This window comes from Lasiodiplodia theobromae, assembly GCF_012971845.1.
Source record: "Lasiodiplodia theobromae strain AM2As chromosome Unknown scaffold_18, whole genome shotgun sequence".
In the NCBI taxonomy this organism is placed as follows: Eukaryota; Fungi; Ascomycota; class Dothideomycetes; order Botryosphaeriales; family Botryosphaeriaceae; genus Lasiodiplodia; species Lasiodiplodia theobromae.
Window position 1 is genome coordinate 283,676 of NW_023336388.1, and position 18,586 is coordinate 302,261.

The following is an 18,586-nucleotide window of genomic DNA, read 5'->3' on the forward strand; positions in this document are numbered from 1 at the left end:
GAGCACCCAGCCAATCAGACGACGCTGCCCGCATCCCCGGCACTGATATCTGGGGAAGCTCCCGTTCGCTGTTAGACTCGGCAGTCACCGACACGTGCAGTTGTTTGGGCAGGGGTTACCATGAAATTCTTTCTATCGACATAACTGCTAGCTCTGAATATGGGGGACGACTGGGGTGAGTCGAGCTTACTTGAGACCAATCCTCTACTCCTTCCGATAATGAAATAAACCTGAAAAATGATCCTCACTGCGCCGCATCGAAACGCGTCCCAGTAACCGTTTTCCCAATGCGCCTGATGCTGGTTACGTACACTGGAGGCATCCTGAGCAATCCGAACCTCCTTGGGTATCCTGCGCTGCTCTTTTCGCAACCAATGTTTCATCTAAAGCAACATTTTTCATTTCTCGCCCTGACTTAGCTTCACCCGTACACTCTTCCAGGACTTCCGTGGCCCGAGCTTCTCCGGTTCCTCTCGTACAGCCAGCGGCTCGTCAGAGCAACCGAAGGGCCCTTGCCACCGCCCAGAGGAGTGGGCGTGCCAGGAATCGCGATGGACGCATCATGGCTCGTCTCCTTGCCCAGACTCTCATATAGCTCGTATCCACTGGTAGCAGTAGACTGCGAGGCCGAGAGGCTGTTCCTCCTCCTCCCACTGATGGCCTTCTGCAGCAAGGGACTCGTAATGGGGCTGTAGGGGCTCGAAGCGGACTCGCGGAAGCCGTAGCTGGAGCTGAACGGGCTGCCGGACGTCGGAGATCCGGCCTGCAGCTGCCTGTCACCACTGCGCGGGGTGGCAGAGCGGGCGTAGCGCGGCGGGGTCACGATGGAGCCGCCGGGCGTGTGCATCCTCGGGTCCAGGCCGAGCAGGGCGCGCTGCGAGGCGCTCAGCGGGATGTCGGCGACCTCGTCCCTGGTGCGGAACAAAGGCAGGAGCGTGACGGAGCCGTTGACCGCGAGGACGGCGCGGACAATCCAGATGATGTATCGGATGCTCAGGAAGGGGACGTCGGCGATGGCGCTGGAAGGGGGGCAGATCCATTGCGTTAGTCTTTTTCTTCCCGTGTTCACTTTGGGACGGAGTGTGCTCACGCTTCGGCGAACCAGGCGGGTGTGAAAGCGGTGACGGCGAAGGTCAGGAAGAGGAGGCAGGCGGTCGAGAAGAGGCTCTTGGCCTGATCCTCTCCAAAGGCGCTCGCATTCTGGCGTCTGGTAATCTCCTCGAACTGGGGATGGCGCCAGGTGCCGGTGCCGGGGGCAGAGCCGGCGACAGCAACGGTAGAGCTGGCGGGGGTGGCAGGTGCGGACATGGCGTTGATTTTTCGCAGGCGTGTGCGGGCGGTACAATGGTGTCGTGGATGCGATGGGGAGGTCGGGACGGGTGCGCTACAGCTGTGAGATTAGTGGTCAGTGGTGTTGGGCCGCACGCGGTCGTGGGCGCCGTGGTCGAGAGATGCGCGCGGCGGTGCAGTGCTCTGGGCGGCAGCCGGTGTTGATTGTTTTGGTGACGGCTGATCCCTGTCGCCGGGCAGCCCACATCCACTCAGCGCGAGTCAGGTCCTGCAACTTGATGCGCCGTCTCATCACTATCTTCACGCTTCTCAGTTTTAGATTTATGAGCAAAGCGACCTTGTGTAGTCGAAGTGGCAAGCTCTACCCAGCTCATAAGTGATTTGTACATCCATTGGCCACCGTTGTCCTGCTCTAGAGAACATCGCGTCGTCATCGCAGCGCCTCGGCTCTCTGACCTCACCCCACTGTCGCGCCCAAGCTCCAACCAACACCACCAAACAACTGCGCTCGCCCGAATAACCTTCCTACGATCAATCGCGTCGCAATGCTTCTCCTAGGCCTGACCGGCTCCATCGCGACCGGCAAATCCACCGTCTCAAACCTTCTGCGCAGCCCGCCCTACAACCTACCCATAATCGACGCCGACGTCGTCGCGCGCAAAGTCGTCGAGCCGGGAACGCCGGGCTACCGCGCCATCGTCGAACACTTCGGCCCCACCACACCAGACCTGCTGCTTCCTGCCTCTGATCCTGCCTGCGGTGGCAAGGAGGAAGGCCCTACAGGCAAAGGCCGTCCGCTGAACCGGCCCGCGCTCGGGAGGCGCGTCTTCGGCGCTGGCGATGAGCGCATGCGCGATCGCAAGGTCCTGAACGGCATCGTGCATCCTGCCGTGCGGCGCGAGATGTACAAGCAAATGCTGTGGGCCTACCTGCGCGGCCATTGGGCCGTTGTGCTCGACATCCCGCTGCTGTTCGAAAGCGGGTGGGAGAGGTACTGCGGCAACATCATGGTTGTCGCGGTCAAGGACCCGGAGATCCAGATGCAGAGGCTGAGAGCTAGAGACCCGCATCTGAGCGAAGAGGACGCGAAGAATAGGGTCCTCAGCCAAGGAGACGTTAGGGAGAAGGCCGAGAGAGTCCAGAGAAGGGGAGAGCGGGCCAGCGCTGTCATCTGGAACGATGGCAGCAGAGAGGAACTTGAGAAACAAGTCGCCAAGGTCATGGCAGACATCAAGAGACGCAGTCCTCAATGGTGGGCGTGGCTACAGCTATTTTGCCCGCCGCTTGCCGCCTTGACTGCTTTCTGGAGCTTCTGGAAGATGCGCCGTGTGCAGCTCCAGTGGGAGCATGAGAAGGCGCAAGAGAAGGCCAGACTGTGAAAGCACTCGGTAGCATGGACGAAGGTGTTGGGTCTTTCATCTTGGGTGGAATCTCTCATATCCCAGAAGGGGTTGATAGAGACGTAGCCTCATACCCATTTCCATTGAATTCACTGGCAAGCGAGCATTGAGCACAGGCAGGAGCGGCGCCGGGCCGTGGCATTGGTAACCACTGGCAAATGCGTGAGAATACGGGTGGCATAAGGCTCGTAGGTATAGTATGCTTCTGTCAGCAAGCATTCCTTTCTGTCTTGTCAGTGCTCGCATTTGATACAAAGCGGTTGAAACAGAGCCGGGAAGCATCTTGTCTGTCACATTGCTTTCGAGGAGCCTTGATCTGATGTACACTCGCATGCAGCTCACAGGCGTTCAGCGCTGAGCGCGAGCAGCAGCGCAGGTGAGGGCGTGTTTTCAGGGTCCAGTGCTTGCCTATTTCTATCAACCATCCTTTCAAATTCGCCCTCTCTTCCTCCGCAACCACCTCCACCTCTCTTTTGCGCCACGACCGCGGTCAAGACAATCATTTGCGCCTGCGTGGTCCTCACTTCGTCACTCCTTCCTAAACCATGCCTCCTTACGCAATGAGCGCCATCGACGACTCCTCGGATGTCGGTGTCTCGCGTGGCTTTAGGCCTGGACGTTCCGGCGTCACGGCTGCCAACCACAGCGAGCACAAGAAGCCTGTCAAGGGCCATCAGCACGACACTGCTGTCGCCCACATCGCCGATGACAACGGCCGCAAGAGTCACAGCCTGTTGCGCCACCAGGCCAAGCCGTCTAAGCTTGCCAGCCTGATTGACGACAGCTCCGACATTGGCGACCGCAAGCCTAGCAAGAAGCACGCGGCTCACCCGGCCAAGAACAAGAACGAATTTGACGATGTCGACCCCGGTGAGGAGGAAGCTTTCAAGCGCCTCATGGCCAAAGTCAAGAAAGCTTGCAAGACCGGTAGTGTCGAGACCGAGGACGGCAAGTGGAAGTACGATCTGCACCTCGTCCGTGGCAACAAGACCCACAGTCTGCTTAATGGCAGCGCCGTCAACGACTCTAGCTCGGCCAAGAACAAGGTCTCTTCTCGCCCTGGCAACGTTCCTTCGGTATTGTCCCCGAATTCACCTCCCCTTCACTCTATCCCAAAGACAGCGAAGGCTTGAACCTAACTTGTAGCTAGGGCACGCTCAAGCAGACGAGCGCTCCCCAGGAGCACGCCGGTCTGACTAGGCACGCCAAGCCTGCTGTTTGTAGCAATCAGAAGGTTACCGTTAGCGACCACGTCGGCGGTGTGCCCGTGTTGACTACGCCTCGCAAGCGAGAGGTTCTCGTCGCTCATGAGATCACCGACGAGGAGCGCGCTTCCAAGCCTACGGCTCATGTCGTTCATAAGAAGTATTCCGACCCCAAGGGCAAGATGCCCCGCTACGGAATTCTGATCCCCGGCGCTGACGGTAAGATTCGTCTTGTCAACAGCGCCAACGGTCCTGTTCTCACCTGCCGTGGAGCTGAACCTCGTCGCTCCCGCCCCGTCAATGTGAAGCCCACTCCTGTTGCTCAGCCTCCGGCCCCGGCCACTGAGGATCGCACCAACTACCAAGCTCCGACTGTTGAGTCTGCCTCTGACTCTGGCGACCTTGCTGGTTTGTTCGACTAGATCGACAACTTCTTAGATGGTGGGAATGGCAGAATTTCACTGACGGATAAACATGGGTTCATGGATAAGGGTTACACCTAGATAGGGTTTCATGCCACAGCCGTCGTTCTCCTGATTAACGAACGGCAATCTTACAATTTCACTTCCTTTCAACTCATACAAATGGCTTTCGTGAGGTTCTGAGCCCTTCTGCTGTGCCTTTCAATTGGATATTGCATGGGCAACCAGCGTTTGCCTAGGTACTATTGTCAAGCATATGAGGTGAGTCTAGCCAGACCAACAGTTCAGCTATCTACTTTTCGTACTAACTTCGCTTCAGAGCTTCGCGGCCACCTTACCATCCTTCCAGCCATTCACCATGCGCTGTTTATCCAAAGTTCTCCACCCGCTCGGTCCCTCTTCTAGTCCATTTGCTTTATCTGTTGGCCTCTCCCTCCACCTCCAGGCTTTGACGTACTCCGAATCTTTCTTTCCCTCAATGACTTCGACGACCTTACTTCCCAGCACCGGCAAGAACTTGAACCCATGCCCGCTGCCTCCGCTACAGACGACCAGTCCCTCGGTCCCAGGCACATAATCCACCAAGAAGTCATTGTCGACACTATCAGTGTACCAGCACAGCCTTGCCGTCTCGATAGGAAGCGTCAACAAGTCTGGTAGATTCTCCTCGCAGAACTTCTCCACAACCTCCATCGCCTTCTCCGGCACCTCGCCGCCTCCAGTCTTCGGAAACGACACCTTCTTCTTCTTTCCCGACCCATCATCCCTCTCATGCGCATAGTTGGTCCACTTGGCGCCCCTGAATCCAAACTTGACCACCCCATCCGGCGTCCGCGGAAAGCCGTACAACCCACCCACACTCGTCCTGTTTTCTCCACCCGCATTCTTCCCATACGACGCCATCTTCCAGCTCCAAACAGGAAAATTCTCGGGCGCGAACTTGTCCCACAGATCGGGCCGCTCCGCCTGCGGTATCCGCACCGTCAGCACGCTGCCCGCCGTCGTCTCGAGCAGCTCATCCGCGTCGGGCAGCAGCGCCGGCGTCCACCCGCCGCACGCGACGACGACCAGGCTCGCCGGGTGCGTCTCGCCATCCGCCGTCACGACGCCCGTCACACACCGCTTCCCGGTCGTCGGCGAGACGCCCGTCTCGTGCCGCACGTACCTGCCCTGCTCCGGCCCCAGCCGCAGCTTCACGCCGGCCTGGGCGCACAGGTGCAGCGCCCACGCGCAGGCTTTGCTGGCCAGCACGTAGCCGCCCGTCGCGTCGAGCACGCCGTCCAGCGGCAGCCCGCGCGCGCGCCGATTGAACGGGTCGAGCTTCGTCGCGGGGATGCCGTCGCGCGAGACGGCGTCGGCGGCGCGCGAGGCGTCGTTGATGTGGTACTGCGTGTGCTTGATGGCGGCCGGGAAGTTGCGCTGCGTGATGGCTTCGTGCTCGTCCAGCCCGTTGTCGCTGAGGCGGAGGAAGCCGGCGGGGACCCAGATGGTGTCGGTGGGGTGGAGGCCGGTGGGGAGGGTGGTGGGAGAAGAAGAAGAGATGGAGCTGTTCCAGGATTCCCAGATGGGGATGGCAGAGAAGGCGAGGTCTTGGTAGATTTTGCGGTCGCCGTACGAGGCGCGCAGGATCTTGTTTTCGTCGGCGCTGGCGGCGTCGCAGCCCGCGGCGGTGGAGTAGCCGTTTTGGTTGTAGGGTTGGTAGTCGAAGATGCTGGTGGAGGGAGAGGGGTGGTTAGCGGGTTGGGGAGGTGGTGTATACTGACTGTGAGGCAGGAGTTGGGCACACGGTGGGTGCTAACTTACGTTATGTCTTTATACCCGCTCTTGGCCAGGTGGAGAGCGGTGGAGAGGCCGAAAACACCAGCGCCGATGATGGCGATGGGCTTGCAGTGCTTCAGCTCTTGCTTCTCGCCTTGGGCTCTCGGTGCCCCTTCCATGTTGTGGTCCTTGTCTTCCGGCTGCTTGTACTTCCATCTCTTCTGTAGCTCCGGCTCGAGTTTTCCCTCAAGCATGTCCACGACCCGGTCTCCCAGGACGCAGAGGAACTTCCACCCATGGGCCGATCCGCCGGTGACGAGGGCAAGCTGTTTGATGTTCGGGTGCCTGTCTACCAAGAAGTCGGACGTTGGCGTGTTCGTGAAGAAGCACAGCTTAGTTCTGTCAAAAGGTTGCTGTGCAAGTGGAGGGAAGAGTTCTGCGAGGTTTGCTCGGAGAGCTTTCTCGGCGTCGGCGGGAATGGTGCTGGGCGAGTCCGGCGGTGCCGAGACTTCGAAGCTCTTGCCAGTTGCTGAATCGGTCACCGTTCTGGTGTTCGTGTATCCAGGCGACCGCCGCAGGCATTTGATCTCTCCGTTGAGGGGAGGGAAGATGTTGAAGCCGGTGGTGAAGTTGGTGGTGATCTATGTGGTGTGAATGCACGCCTTTTTCGTTCAATCGAGGAGGGGGCTCCTACCGGCATGTTTTTGTACCGCTCTTCCATCTCCGGCGAGAGCTTCAGCCATGCCACCTCGTGTCCAGTGGAAGTCACTTGGTCTCTCAAGTCAAGGAGTGTGTTGGTCCAGGCGCCCGTGGCTAGGATAACAAGGTCAGCGGTAAGCAGCTTGCCATCGGCAAGCTCGACACCCTTAGCAACCCCGCCTTCGATGACGACCCTCTTAACAGGATTGCCAAAAAGGAAACTCGTGTTCGCCTGTCTTCGGCACTTGTGGTAGTAGACACGCATGCACTCCTCGGCATTGACGAAGGCCACATCCTCGTTCAGGTAGCCCTCATTCCACTGCTTCTCGCCTGCATGAGGCTCGAAACCCTGGCCGTTGACGCGCTTGAAAATGGCCTCATGAGACGTGAGATGGCGAAGATATCCTTGGGCTGAGAACTCTCCACTTTCGATACGCTTCTTCTGCAGCGCCTGGGCCGAAGCATATTCTTTCTCCCAGACCTGGGAGCCATGACATCCGGCTCCGCTGTGGGCATAGATCATGCCGCTGCGGTAATAGTGGGGTCCGAGTTCCGCGTCTTGCTGGATCAGCCGCTGGGACTCCAGGGCGAGCTCCGAGTAGACCGGATCATGGTAATCTGCGCGGATCACCCTAGTTGTGTCTGGTATAGCGTGGTTAGCTTGCTAACCCATTGTACGGGGAGTTATCGTAGCTATGCCTCAATTCTTTCTCAGAAAAATAACATATGCGAAGTACGTACCGACTGATGTACCATCGGGGACAGGAGGCTCATGTCTGTCGATAAATGTGATCTTTGAGCTGGGATAGCGCTTTGAGAGGGCCAGGCCAGTAGAGAGTCCGAAGACGCCACATCCAACGATAATAACTGAGTCCATCTTTGCTGGCGTATGAGCAATACTTGCGTGGCGAAAATTTCACCTCGTTAGGATTATATATAGGTTCTGGCAGGTCACGCCACGGTGTTGACTCTCTGAGGCCGAAGTCCGGAGGGTTTATGGAGATTACATGGATGCTGTGGTTGATGGATCAAAAGCGGAGAATCGCGATGGGTAGCGGCAACGCGGACGCGGAGCGATGCCGGGGTCCATTTGTTGTTGCCGCTCAAACTGCAAGTCAGGGCCGTGGAAGCGGCATCTACTTTACGCAGATGAACTGCCGGGGTCCCGCCCACTCTTGACGTGCGATCGTCCCCTCTGCACGACAGGCGCCAGCACAGCATCTCCAGGAAGGTCCAACACGGCTCGGCGCTGCACCTATCAGCCTATCTGCCCTCCTCAATGGCCATGATTGAACAGCGCTGATTGCTACACCATCTCGACCCTCTAGGTCAATATCGCCTCGGAAGCCACCTGAGATTGAAAACTCCATTTGAGAAATTTAATAGAAAGCAGTTTTGTTGATCATTTGCATGACTTCCTTCAAGCTTGTTGCTTGCAGTAAGGGCTGTGTGAATGTTATTTAGCTTAAAGACAACGAGGATGTGCCGCATATGCCTTGCCGTCTCCGCACGCTTCACCCGGAGGGGGATTCACATCGACTTGGCACGCAGGCATGCAATACCGCCTTGCATCCAAACGACGGGATCTGCTATCACACGCGACACACCCCATTCTCCAATGATATGATAAGAATTACGACTAGATTATGCTTGCGGAATATAAGATCGTCCCTTGCAGGCTGGTTGCCAACACTGCTTCTGACAACTTTGAGCTGGCGAGACTATCCGCAAAGTTCGACTTATATGCCCTCGATCATATTCTGAGACTGCCTCCGGAATCGACTCACTCATATTCGCGTTTTGAGCGCGTAGCGCAGTCTGCCAATGTCTCGCTCCAAAAGCCCCGACGCCGCCAGCACCAAAGATCCCTCCCAAATTGAATACGGAACCATCAGCAAAGATGGCCCAGACGTCGCCATCGGGGACGTATCCGCTGTCATACCTCGGATTGACACCGCCGCAGAGCGCAAGCTGGTCCGCAAGCTCGACCTCCTGGTCATGGTCATGATCTTCTTCATGTACTTCTTCAACAGCATCGACCGCAGCAACCTCGGCAACGCGAAGACGGACGGCATGGACGTCGACCTCGGTTTCGTCGGTAACCAGTATTCCATCCTGGTCATGGTGTTCTACGTCCCCTTCTGCGGCCTCTGTCTTCCGGCGAATCTGTTTACCAGGATGCTTGAGCCAAAGTTCTTCTTGGTGGGCTTCATGCTGGGCTGGGGCTCTATGGCTATGATTTGTGCTGCATGCAAGAACTTTGCGCAGGTGAGATTTCCCTTTTCTTACAAGGACAAGCCACAAGTGGCTTGGCTGCCGGGCTTGGTGAGCTTGACTGACCTTATCTACAGATCTTGGCGGTGAGGATTCTGTTGGGTGTTGCAGAAGCTGGTTTCGCTCCATGTGCGATGGTATGTATTTTGAACTGACTGTAAATATGCCCAGTTACTGATGCAGCTACAGTTTTACATGAGTACCTTTTATACTCGCGGGGAGCTTGCCACACGCTTCGCAATTGTAAGTCTGCAGCAATCAAGGTTTAGTGCTTCATTTCTGACCAGACACTAGTGGTATTCAGCAACGGTTCTCTCTTCGGCAGTGTCAGGGCTCATCTCTTACGGAGTGTTCCAGATCGGCGGGGCTCTACATGGCTGGCAGTACCTTTTCCTGGTTGAAGGCGGCCTTACAGTGCTGATCGCTATACTGGCCGCTTTCATACTCCCGAAGAACCCGTGGACCTGCCGATGGCTGACCCCAGCCGAGAAGGAGCTGTGCGTCCTGCGTGGTGAAAGAGACTCGACGTCCGACGTCGGCTCCGCCTGGAACTTCCACGAAGGCATGCAACCATTCAAGTCATGGCAAGTGTACGTCGTTGTCTTCAACCTCAAAAAACATCTCATAACTCCACATCTCAACTAACACACAAACCACACCAGCTACGCCTGGGCCCTCATCGGCCTCTGCTACGGCACCTCGGGCAGCGCCGTCGGCTCGTTCCTGCCGCAAATCGTGCAACTCATGGGCTTTCCCACGCTAAAAACGAACCTCTACACCGTCGCGCCCAACATCGTCGGTGCCCTCGTCCTCCTCTGCATCGCGCACTCATCCGACCGCTTCCGCGAGCGCAGCGGGCACCTCGTCTTCGCGCTGCTCGTCACCTTCGTCGGCTGGGTCATCCTGCTGGCGCTCAACCCGGCCGCGCACATCCCCGTCGCCTACTTCGCCTGCTTCCTGCTGTGCGCCGGCGCCATGACGCCCACCGTCCTCTTCCACTCGTGGCACGCGTCCAACATGCACACCGAGAACGGCCGCATCTACGTCATGAGTTTTCTTACTGGCGCTGCTAATAGTGGTGGTATTGTTGCGAGCATGACTTTCCGCGCCGAGGACGCGCCGCGATACTTGCCGTTTTTGGGTACGGCGGCGGCGTTTGAGGGGATGGGGATGGTGCTCATCTTGGCGCTGCGGTGGTGGATGAAGTGGGATAATGCGCGGAGGGACCGCGTCATGGGGAGGAGGTTGGTTAGTAAGGATGTCAAGTTGAGTGAGCTGGTCGGGGGGTCGAACGACATTCGGTGGAGGTGGTTTGTTTGAAGGGGAACCAACCCCCGAAGGCTTTCTGCCCATGTATCGGAGCTGTTCCCTTTTTACATTTATTCCTGTAACAATAAGTGGGGTCTCCCGGCGTGATGCGCGGAGAATGTCATGAAATCTATCCATAGGAAATGGAGCAAATACCCGATGTAGATCTAGTACGCTTTTTGGTGCCCGCTGCGTCTGTAACTCGCTGGCATGGGACCTCAAACGTGAAAGCATATGATGTGACCCCGCTTCGTCGCTCTTTTTCATTCATTTCTTCTATGCCAGTCACAATATTCTCGAGCCGTCTTTTTATCCACACCGGCGCATTCATTCCGCGTTCTCGAAAGTAGACGGACCGCTTTTTGGGAGTTGGTCTTGCTCTCTGAGAAGCCATTCTGCGTTGCACAAAGGGTTGTCTCAGCATCACACCCAAACCACTAAGCTTTAGTCTCCTCCGCCCCCTTGACGTCAACAGTAAACAGTTGGGGTGACGGAGTCTCACCCTGTTCACCATCCTCTGATCCCGAGCTGTACCCTCTCCTTGCCTTCTGCGCCTTCTCCCTGTTGTCCAGGACCAAGGTCGCGAGGGCGGTGCCGATCAGTAGTGGGCCGCCAATCACTGCAACCGTGATGAAACCTTTGCGATACTGTGGCGCATCGGTTTGCTTCCAAACTATGAGGGGTAGCCAAGCCTGGATGACGTAGGCCATTTGGTTCATACTGCCGATGACGATGGCACGTTCCTCGTTGTCGCTGGCGCAGATCTCATGAGCCCACCTGGTGGGGTGCATTAGCTTTTGTGGGGTAAGTACAGAAATGGTTTACTCACGACATGCATAGTCCGGAAAGGCCGCTGTTGAGACCTGCTAAGATGTAGCAGGCCCAGTGCCATCCGGTCGGGATATCCCATACGGCAAGTGATACGTAAACGATAATGTTCCAGGCCTAATTTGAATTAGTACACTGTGGGTTTATTTGGAGTAGTATGACTTACACCTGCGAATATCATGGGCGGCCAACGTGCTCCTTTCAAAAACGAATCCGACGACCATGCGTAGATCAACGTTGAGACTACCGCTACAGCATACGTGGTTGTTGGATAGGCATTGATCTCTCCTATGGAGTACTTTGGGTTTGTGCTTGCTTTGAGCCATTGTGCAAAGGCAGGCTGAGCGAACATGTTTCCGTTGTTGAACGCACTGTCTAGTGGTCAGCTAGCTGTACAACCATGACGATGTTATGCACTCACATGTAGAGAAGAGTGAGCACGTATATATGCCATGATTTCAGAATCTTCATGACCTTGGCTTTCGTGTATGGCTCTCGGGGCTTTCGACCCTCAAGCTGCATTCTCTTGTTCGCATAAGCGACCTCTTCTTTTGTGAGATAGAAGGGCTTGGAGATCTCTGGAACGTCCGGAAGTATGAAAAAGCCGGCCAGCGCAATTGGCAGTGAAATAATGCCGTCGACAATGAAGAGCCTGAGGTGATGCATTAACATCTGGATTGGTTAAACGCACATGTGGGAACATACCATTGCCATCCTTTGTACCCGCCTTTGCCGCCGAGGTGATAGACGGCAGCCATGAGGTAACCGGAGAACATGGATGCGATGGCGCTACTTGTATGGAAAATGCAGCTCCTCTTGGCCAGCTCGTCCTTTCGATACCAGCTACAATTACTGTTAGCTCCCGGAACACGGACGTGTTGTGAATTGAGCGGACATACCTGCCAATGATGTACTGCATTCCCGGATAGAATGTGCTCTCGGCGAGACCTGAAGTTGGGGTGTTAGCAGGACCAAGTCACACTGGATCCCTCGGGGTTGTACCAATGAAGAATCGCAGAACATAGATCTGTTTTGCTGTAGAACACCTGGACAAGCAGAAGGTGAGGACGGTCCAAAGCACCTCTGCGGCGGGGATCCACCGCGAGGGGCGAAGTTTGGTCAAAAGAATGTTGCTGGGCAGCTGGCCAATAACGTAACCAACCGTCCAGCACGTCTGCATGATATTGAGTTGTTCTCCATAAAGTCCCAAGTCCTCTTTCATGCCCGACACGAAGGCCGAGTTGATATTCTGCTGATCGAGGTATTTGATAAAATAGCCTGAAAGCGTTAGCGAGATTTTATGTGTGGTCGCTGGTTGGATCTTACCAAGGGAGGCAAAACTCAGGAGAGCTGCATCTAATTTCCCAAGGAATTTTCGCTCTTCAGGACTCTTGTCAAATGTGTCCCAGAACACGCCCTTCCACGTCTTCTTGAGGTCTTTTGCGACTACCTCATCCGCCTTTTGCGTGGCATGGCCACGGTCCTGATCTTGAGCCTCCGACATGGTCAAAGCTAGCCACCAGGGAGCAGGTAAGCCTTGACAGGTCGCGCGGTCTGAAGGGGGCGTGTAGCCAAATGTTCGGACAGCCGGGCCCAAGATAAAGCAGCGGACTTAGCCATATCTGGGCGAAGGCGTACTTAACCCGTTGAACCACGCAAAGTGCGACCGGGCGGTGGCCCCGGGTGTGCGAACCTAATCTGTGAGGGTGGCGAGTCACCATGTGCCGTTACAATTGCGTGCTTAAGGTTGGTTGGGCGGCAGCTTATGCATGTCTAACAGTTCGGGGACCTGGGACTCGAGTGGACGCCGATAGCAGGGACAAAACCGGACTGGAAATGCCCGAGAGGAGCCCGGTAGATGATTGCCCTGCAGGATATGCCGGCGTCGTAAGGGCCCACCGGCGGATGACGAGCCCACGAGCCCATGACCAAGCCTTTAGCGCGGGCGGCACGGGCAGCTTGACTCTCGCTGAGGCTGCTTAGCGGAAGAGGCTGCGGCACATCTGAGCGGATGGAGGGTGTCTAGCCAAAAGCGCGACAGGCGTGGGATCGTACTGGGTGACGAGCAACTGGGCGTAGATGGCGTGCGACCCAACTTGCATGCCGTCGGCATTTGCGGTGTTTGCGGGCTTACAGCGCGCGCGAGAGGGAGATACGGCGCCAGTGTGAGCTGGACGAGCAAAAAGCTGTCAAGAGAGGATTGCATTTCGTATGATAGCAGCGTTCCCTCGCTCGGTGTTGAAGTGTCCGTGGTGGAAGGGGCGGGGACTATGGGCAACGACTTTCCTGCCTATCACGCACCAGCCAATCTAAGCGAAGGCGGCCTGCTTCACCTCCAAACCGTCACCATCACCGTGACCATCATCAACAAGGCTCATCGACAACACGTGACAATCTATTTCTCTCTATCAAGCGACAGAGTCTAACATGCTGGGAACCATTCGTCCGACACCTGAGGCGCCGGCTGCGACCCTCTACCTCCACCCAGCAGGCTCTTGATCCTCTCGTATGCGCCTTCCTTTGCAGCTACAAACTCTGGACTATGCGGCGGAATAGGCTCTCTGCCACGTCCCTCCAAGTCCTTGTTGATCCAGCCGAGGATCTCATTCACGTAATCAATCTCGACAAACTTGAGCGAGTTGAACTTCTTCCCAAAGCCTTTGGCCTTCACTCTCGCCTCGTACTCCTTTCTCATCTGCTCTTCGCTTGGCAGCGCAGCCCCACCGGAGAGTACTGCGGCAACAAACTTTGCCTGGAACTCAAACAGCGAGTATGTTGCAGTGAAGTACGGCACGCCTATGAAAATCAGGCTCGGATCGGGGATGTACCAGATGTCCTTGTGCAGGTTGTGGTACTGCGATCCATCCGTGACAATGACCTTGTCGTCCGCCTCCTCTGGTCGAAGATCGTCTCGATGATGAGACCGCAGGAAAGGAAGCGTGACGTGGTATCCGGTTGCAACAATCACGTGGTCGATGTCGCACAGCTTATGCCCGGACTGCAACGTGATGGTTCCTGGAATCGCCCCGCTGGGCTCGGATAGTTCTGACCCCGACGAGCTTCCTGCATCCGACCCCGTTTCCGAACCCGAAAGGACGTCGCCATCAGCTGCGGGAAGGTCAAACGATGCGATATTACCGATCCGTTTGGCGTTCTCTGGCAGCACTGTCGCTGGGAAGTCGAAGTCCCCTCCCCTTGAGGTTTGCCAGATGCTCTTGGCATATGGCGAGATTTCCTTCGCAATGTCTGTCGACGATGTTCCTGATCCGATCAGGAGCACATTCTGTCTCCTCTTTAGCATCCTCCAGCACATATCTTGCAGTTCAACTCACCTTCCCCTTGTACGCCTCAGGAACCCGGTAGGACTTTGAGTGCTGAACCCGGGTGGGATAGCGTGCTTTCCACTCAACGAGCCCTGGAATATCAGGTACTCTAGGTGCATGGTAGTGGCCGTTGGCTACCACTAGTGCGTCAAAATCCTGCGAAATCTCAGCAACGTTGAACTGCTGACACCGAGATGCTCCCGTACGTACGAGCGTCTCTCCCTTCTCGTCATTCTTCGTCAGGTCTCGTGCTGTTACTTTCCATTTGCCTCCTTCTTTGCTTGCATTCTCTACGAGAGTGCGATACCTGATGGAATCTTCAATCCCTGTCACTTTGACGATTTCGCTGATGTAGGCAGCCATAACAGAGTGGTTGCTGTAGTCAGTGGTGCCAGGAGGGAACGGGAGCAGAGTAGTCTGCATCATATCCCTGTGGACATTTGTCGTCAAGTCCCGGTAACACGGCCTGAACTTTTCGTCAATGGCAGTCTTGGTCACTTTGGAACACTGCTTACCCTGGTGGTGCTAATCCGAGATCTTGGACTTGGCTGTTGTCATGGTTCTGCTGTGTTGACCGCCATCGTGCCTTTGGAATGTCCAAGGCAGCTGAAGCCGTCACGGATGGATAGTCCGGCTCCAGAGGTTGACGCTCATCGTAGACCCTGGACTTTCATAAGCAGATGTCCATGCTACTGAGCTTCCGATGCACTCTTGAACAGAGTAAAGCGCTAGATGGAAGGCCAAAGAGGAGCACCAGTGGACTTGAGCAGCTACACTCGACTAATGAAAGAGCAGTGTACGTCGAAGCTTTGGTCAAGCTACCTTGTCCGTACGTGCTGCCATTGGTGCGAGTTGGTTCAAAGGGTTCTGAAGATCACTAACGTTCCGACTTACCAGACGCCTCCTGGCTTACCGGTCCGCTCGAAAACAGTCACATTAATGCCGGCTTTCTTCAGATGTGCTGCTGTGACGACGCCGCTGATTCCAGCGCCGATGATGGCGACGTGAGATGGTGAAGTTGCAGACATGGCACCAAGCAATTCAACACAATCTGAAGTTGGATTTTGGAAGTCAGATTCTCGGGCGCCGGAGACACTGAGAAGTGTCACAAGGGACTAGATGGTTGACCAAAGCTTAAGGCCGAAATCCCAGGCCCCCGATTGGCCACCGGAAAGCGACGGCGTACGACACCAGATAATACCGCGCACACCTCCGCCATACGATGTTGCCATCAGCCATGATTGTGAGGCATTCGGCTGTTGAAGGCTGCGCCTCGCGGGGCTTCCTCTCTTGATGAGACCTCTCATTACAAAGCGCACCACTGCCGGGTTTCTGGCGTGACATGTTTCAATGCTCCAAGTGTGGGCCTGCAGATGGCTCATGGTCGGCGACCAAAGCAAGCGACAAAAGAAAACGACTTCGTGAAGCAGGGCGCCAAAGATAGCAAAAGCTGAAACGTTAATTGGCTGGGTCCCGGGCGGGGTCCGGCAGCCTCCCGCTTGCCGATGCATGTCGTGGGTTTAGAGGCAGATGGCGCCATTGAGTGATCGACCAACACCACGACTTAGCACTGGCGGGGTACCTCCGACCCCAGGAATGTGCTGGCACAAGCCAATTGTGCTGCTGACGAATCAGCGAGATGATGTATGATGAGGGGGTGATGATGTGATCCCCGCGCCCCTCTCAACGCCGACCTGCTATGCAACAGCACACGATAGGCATCCGCCCTCGGTCTGCCGAATGCCTACATAAGGGCCTGGATATCAATGTTGGCGACAGCCGAGACAACCCTAGCATCTAGAGAAATAACACCATCCCAAGTTGCTGTGGCGGCATCCCCCAAATCTAATCTGATTCCAACCCCTCCATCAGTTCCAGCCATGGCCCCCGCACCGATCGCAATCCGTCCGGAGATCAAGGACGTTGCTCCTCCGCGCAAAGATACCCTCGGCCTTCCAGAGCCGACGCGCAGGCGGTTGGAGAAGGCTGGCATTGACCTGTCCAAGGGCTACCCCTACCGCCCCGCACGCCCTCTCTACCTTGACGACGTCTACAAGATTCGCGACTATGACCGCCCCTTTGTCGACCCGGCCACCCGCGCCGATCCCGAGAAGAAGGCTCTCCTCTCTGCTGCTGAGAAGGTCATTGACTTGACAACGCACATCGGCACTGAGATTGTTGGCCTGCAACTCAAGGACCTGACCCCTCAGCAGAAGGACGAGCTTGGTCTGTTGATTGCCGAGCGTAGCGTTGTCTTCTTCCGGGACCAGGATATCTCTCCCCAGCAGCAGAGAGAGCTTGGTGAATGGTATGGCGAGATTGAGGTTCACGTGAGTATTCCCCAGTATCAATCAATATCCTAGTTTTCCCAGAACCAATCCTCCCACAAATTCACACTGGACCATTCCAACATGATATCAAATACTAACACCCCCAACAGCCTCAAGTCCCGCAAGTCCCCGGCGTCGAGGGCGTCACGGTCATCTGGCCGGAGCTGCAGTCGACGGAGCGCCCATCCAACTTCCGTCAACCGGGCGGCGCGTCGCGCTGGCACACGGACCTGGTGCACGAGCGGCAGCCGGCGGGCGTGACGCACCTGCACAACGACGTGATCCCGTCGACGGGCGGCGACACGCTGTGGGCGTCGGGCTACTCGGCCTACGAGAAGCTGTCGCCCGCCTTCCGCAAGCTCATCGACGGCAAGCACGCCGTCTACCGCTCCGCCCACCCTTACCTCGACCGTAACAAGCCAGAGGAGGGCCCCAAGTACATCGAGCGCGTGCACCCGCTCGTTCGCGTCCACCCGGCGACGGGCTGGAAGAGCTTGTTCGTTAACCGCGCGATGACGGACCGGATTGTGGGCTTCGACAAGGCGGAGAGCGATGTCATTCTGAACTATCTGTTTGATGTGTATGAGAAGAATGTGGATATTCAGCTGCGCTTCAAGTGGACGCCCGGCACTAGCGCGCTGTGGGATAACCGGTAAGTTTCACTCCACCCTTTTTAGAAAGATTGATTTGGGCTCGTGCTGACATTGGACTGCAGCATCACCATCCACAACGCTAGCTGGGACTACGCCAACAGGGAACCTAGGCACGGCACCAGAGTGACTTCGCTGGCGGAGAAGCCGTACTTCGACCCTGCTGCGCCCACGAGGAGGGAGGCTCTGGGTCAGGTGCACCCGGATGAGCTGAAGGAGCAGGGCGTCCCCGGCTATTAAAGGGCATGGCTGCGTGGCGATGAGGATTTCTGAGGGGGAAATGAAAAGAAAAAGTAGCGAATGATTGACGTAAAGAATGAAATGAAATTAAAGTAAACCAACATACCTTGACAGTACATGCGTGCGGCATTGGTTGTTATGCGTGGAGCTCATCATTCATGTTGAATGCTGCAGCAGTTAGAGACAGTCTAGTTTCGAAAATACTGCTCAGAAAAGGCGCGAGTAGGTGAGGCGAAAGCAAGCACGCCAAGGGCGAGCAGTTCATGTCGGTTCTCTTTGGGTAGTAGAGCTACCTCTTCAAAGAGAGCTGTGGAACGAAGAAGAAACGGTTGCTTGATTGATGACCGAGCTTTTTATGGCGCCGAAAAGGTAGTCATTAGAACGCACGTGCGATGCTCTTGGGCCAACAAAACAAGTTTCGTAGAGGCTATTGTTCTAGGGCCTCAACTTACTATGCGCAGAATTGGTTCTTCTTCCTGCCGTTCGTCACTATCAAAGCTTAATTCTGAACGCCGCTACAGTACAGGACATTACCTTTCTATAGTACTGCCCCAAACCGAAGGGCGAGTCGTTCTCGATAGTTTGTTCGGTTTATTGGAGCCACCTCTTTGAAGAGGCTGTTATGAAGTGCAGAAGAAGTGGATGTTCAAGCTTTAAAAGCGCCGACAAAGCACTCATTTGCACACACGTGCGACGCGCTCGCACCAATCAAACCACGAATGAAACAGTCTAGATATGAAAGCAGAATGAATTACGTATTGACAAGTACTGACGCACTCCCTTCAATAGTTAGACCAGGGTATCTAAGCACGAAAACCCGAAAAAAAAAAAAAGCCGAACTTTCAGAACCAATTCCAGA

The 18,586-nt window shown here is 55.9% G+C and overlaps 8 protein-coding genes across 8 annotated transcripts; 4 read left to right on the forward strand and 4 right to left on the reverse strand.

Moving 5' to 3' along the window:
* Positions 1-421: 421 nt before the first annotated feature.
* Positions 422-1,308, reverse strand: LTHEOB_6302 (Nuclear pore complex component protein; the record flags this gene model as incomplete). Its single annotated transcript, XM_035515544.1, has 2 exons — positions 422-1,019; positions 1,091-1,308. The coding sequence occupies 2 exons, from the start codon at positions 1,306-1,308 to the stop codon at positions 422-424; spliced, it is 816 nt and encodes a 271-aa protein (XP_035372885.1).
* Positions 1,309-1,835: 527 nt separating this feature from the next.
* LTHEOB_6303 (Dephospho- kinase protein) lies at positions 1,836-2,669 on the forward strand (the record flags this gene model as incomplete). Its single annotated transcript, XM_035515545.1, has 1 exon — positions 1,836-2,669. The coding sequence occupies one exon, from the start codon at positions 1,836-1,838 to the stop codon at positions 2,667-2,669; it is 834 nt and encodes a 277-aa protein (XP_035372886.1).
* A 566-nt stretch (positions 2,670-3,235) lies between these two features.
* Positions 3,236-4,317, forward strand: LTHEOB_6304 (Sac3 ganp family protein; the record flags this gene model as incomplete). The annotated part of the gene is made up of 2 exons (XM_035515546.1): positions 3,236-3,766; positions 3,841-4,317. The coding sequence occupies 2 exons, from the start codon at positions 3,236-3,238 to the stop codon at positions 4,315-4,317; spliced, it is 1,008 nt and encodes a 335-aa protein (XP_035372887.1).
* A 315-nt stretch (positions 4,318-4,632) lies between these two features.
* On the reverse strand, positions 4,633-7,651 carry LTHEOB_6305 (Sarcosine oxidase; the record flags this gene model as incomplete). The annotated part of the gene is made up of 4 exons (XM_035515547.1): positions 4,633-6,028; positions 6,121-6,716; positions 6,770-7,416; positions 7,516-7,651. The coding sequence occupies 4 exons, from the start codon at positions 7,649-7,651 to the stop codon at positions 4,633-4,635; spliced, it is 2,775 nt and encodes a 924-aa protein (XP_035372888.1).
* A 947-nt stretch (positions 7,652-8,598) lies between these two features.
* On the forward strand, positions 8,599-10,368 carry LTHEOB_6306 (Permease of the major facilitator superfamily; the record flags this gene model as incomplete). The annotated part of the gene is made up of 5 exons (XM_035515548.1): positions 8,599-9,042; positions 9,126-9,185; positions 9,238-9,291; positions 9,343-9,638; positions 9,711-10,368. The coding sequence occupies 5 exons, from the start codon at positions 8,599-8,601 to the stop codon at positions 10,366-10,368; spliced, it is 1,512 nt and encodes a 503-aa protein (XP_035372889.1).
* Positions 10,369-10,793: 425 nt separating this feature from the next.
* Positions 10,794-12,688, reverse strand: LTHEOB_6307 (MFS transporter; the record flags this gene model as incomplete). The annotated part of the gene is made up of 8 exons (XM_035515549.1): positions 10,794-11,133; positions 11,186-11,301; positions 11,351-11,555; positions 11,606-11,836; positions 11,890-12,027; positions 12,084-12,132; positions 12,187-12,462; positions 12,511-12,688. The coding sequence occupies 8 exons, from the start codon at positions 12,686-12,688 to the stop codon at positions 10,794-10,796; spliced, it is 1,533 nt and encodes a 510-aa protein (XP_035372890.1).
* Positions 12,689-13,606: 918 nt separating this feature from the next.
* Positions 13,607-15,535, reverse strand: LTHEOB_6308 (Flavin-containing monooxygenase; the record flags this gene model as incomplete). Its single annotated transcript, XM_035515550.1, has 5 exons — positions 13,607-14,467; positions 14,517-14,663; positions 14,718-14,973; positions 15,023-15,169; positions 15,402-15,535. 5 exons carry the CDS (start codon positions 15,533-15,535, stop codon positions 13,607-13,609), a joined length of 1,545 nt encoding a protein of 514 aa, XP_035372891.1.
* Positions 15,536-16,387: 852 nt separating this feature from the next.
* Positions 16,388-17,727, forward strand: LTHEOB_6309 (Alpha-ketoglutarate-dependent taurine dioxygenase; the record flags this gene model as incomplete). Its single annotated transcript, XM_035515551.1, has 3 exons — positions 16,388-16,837; positions 16,948-17,489; positions 17,553-17,727. 3 exons carry the CDS (start codon positions 16,388-16,390, stop codon positions 17,725-17,727), a joined length of 1,167 nt encoding a protein of 388 aa, XP_035372892.1.
* Between the last annotated feature and the right edge of the window lie 859 nt (positions 17,728-18,586).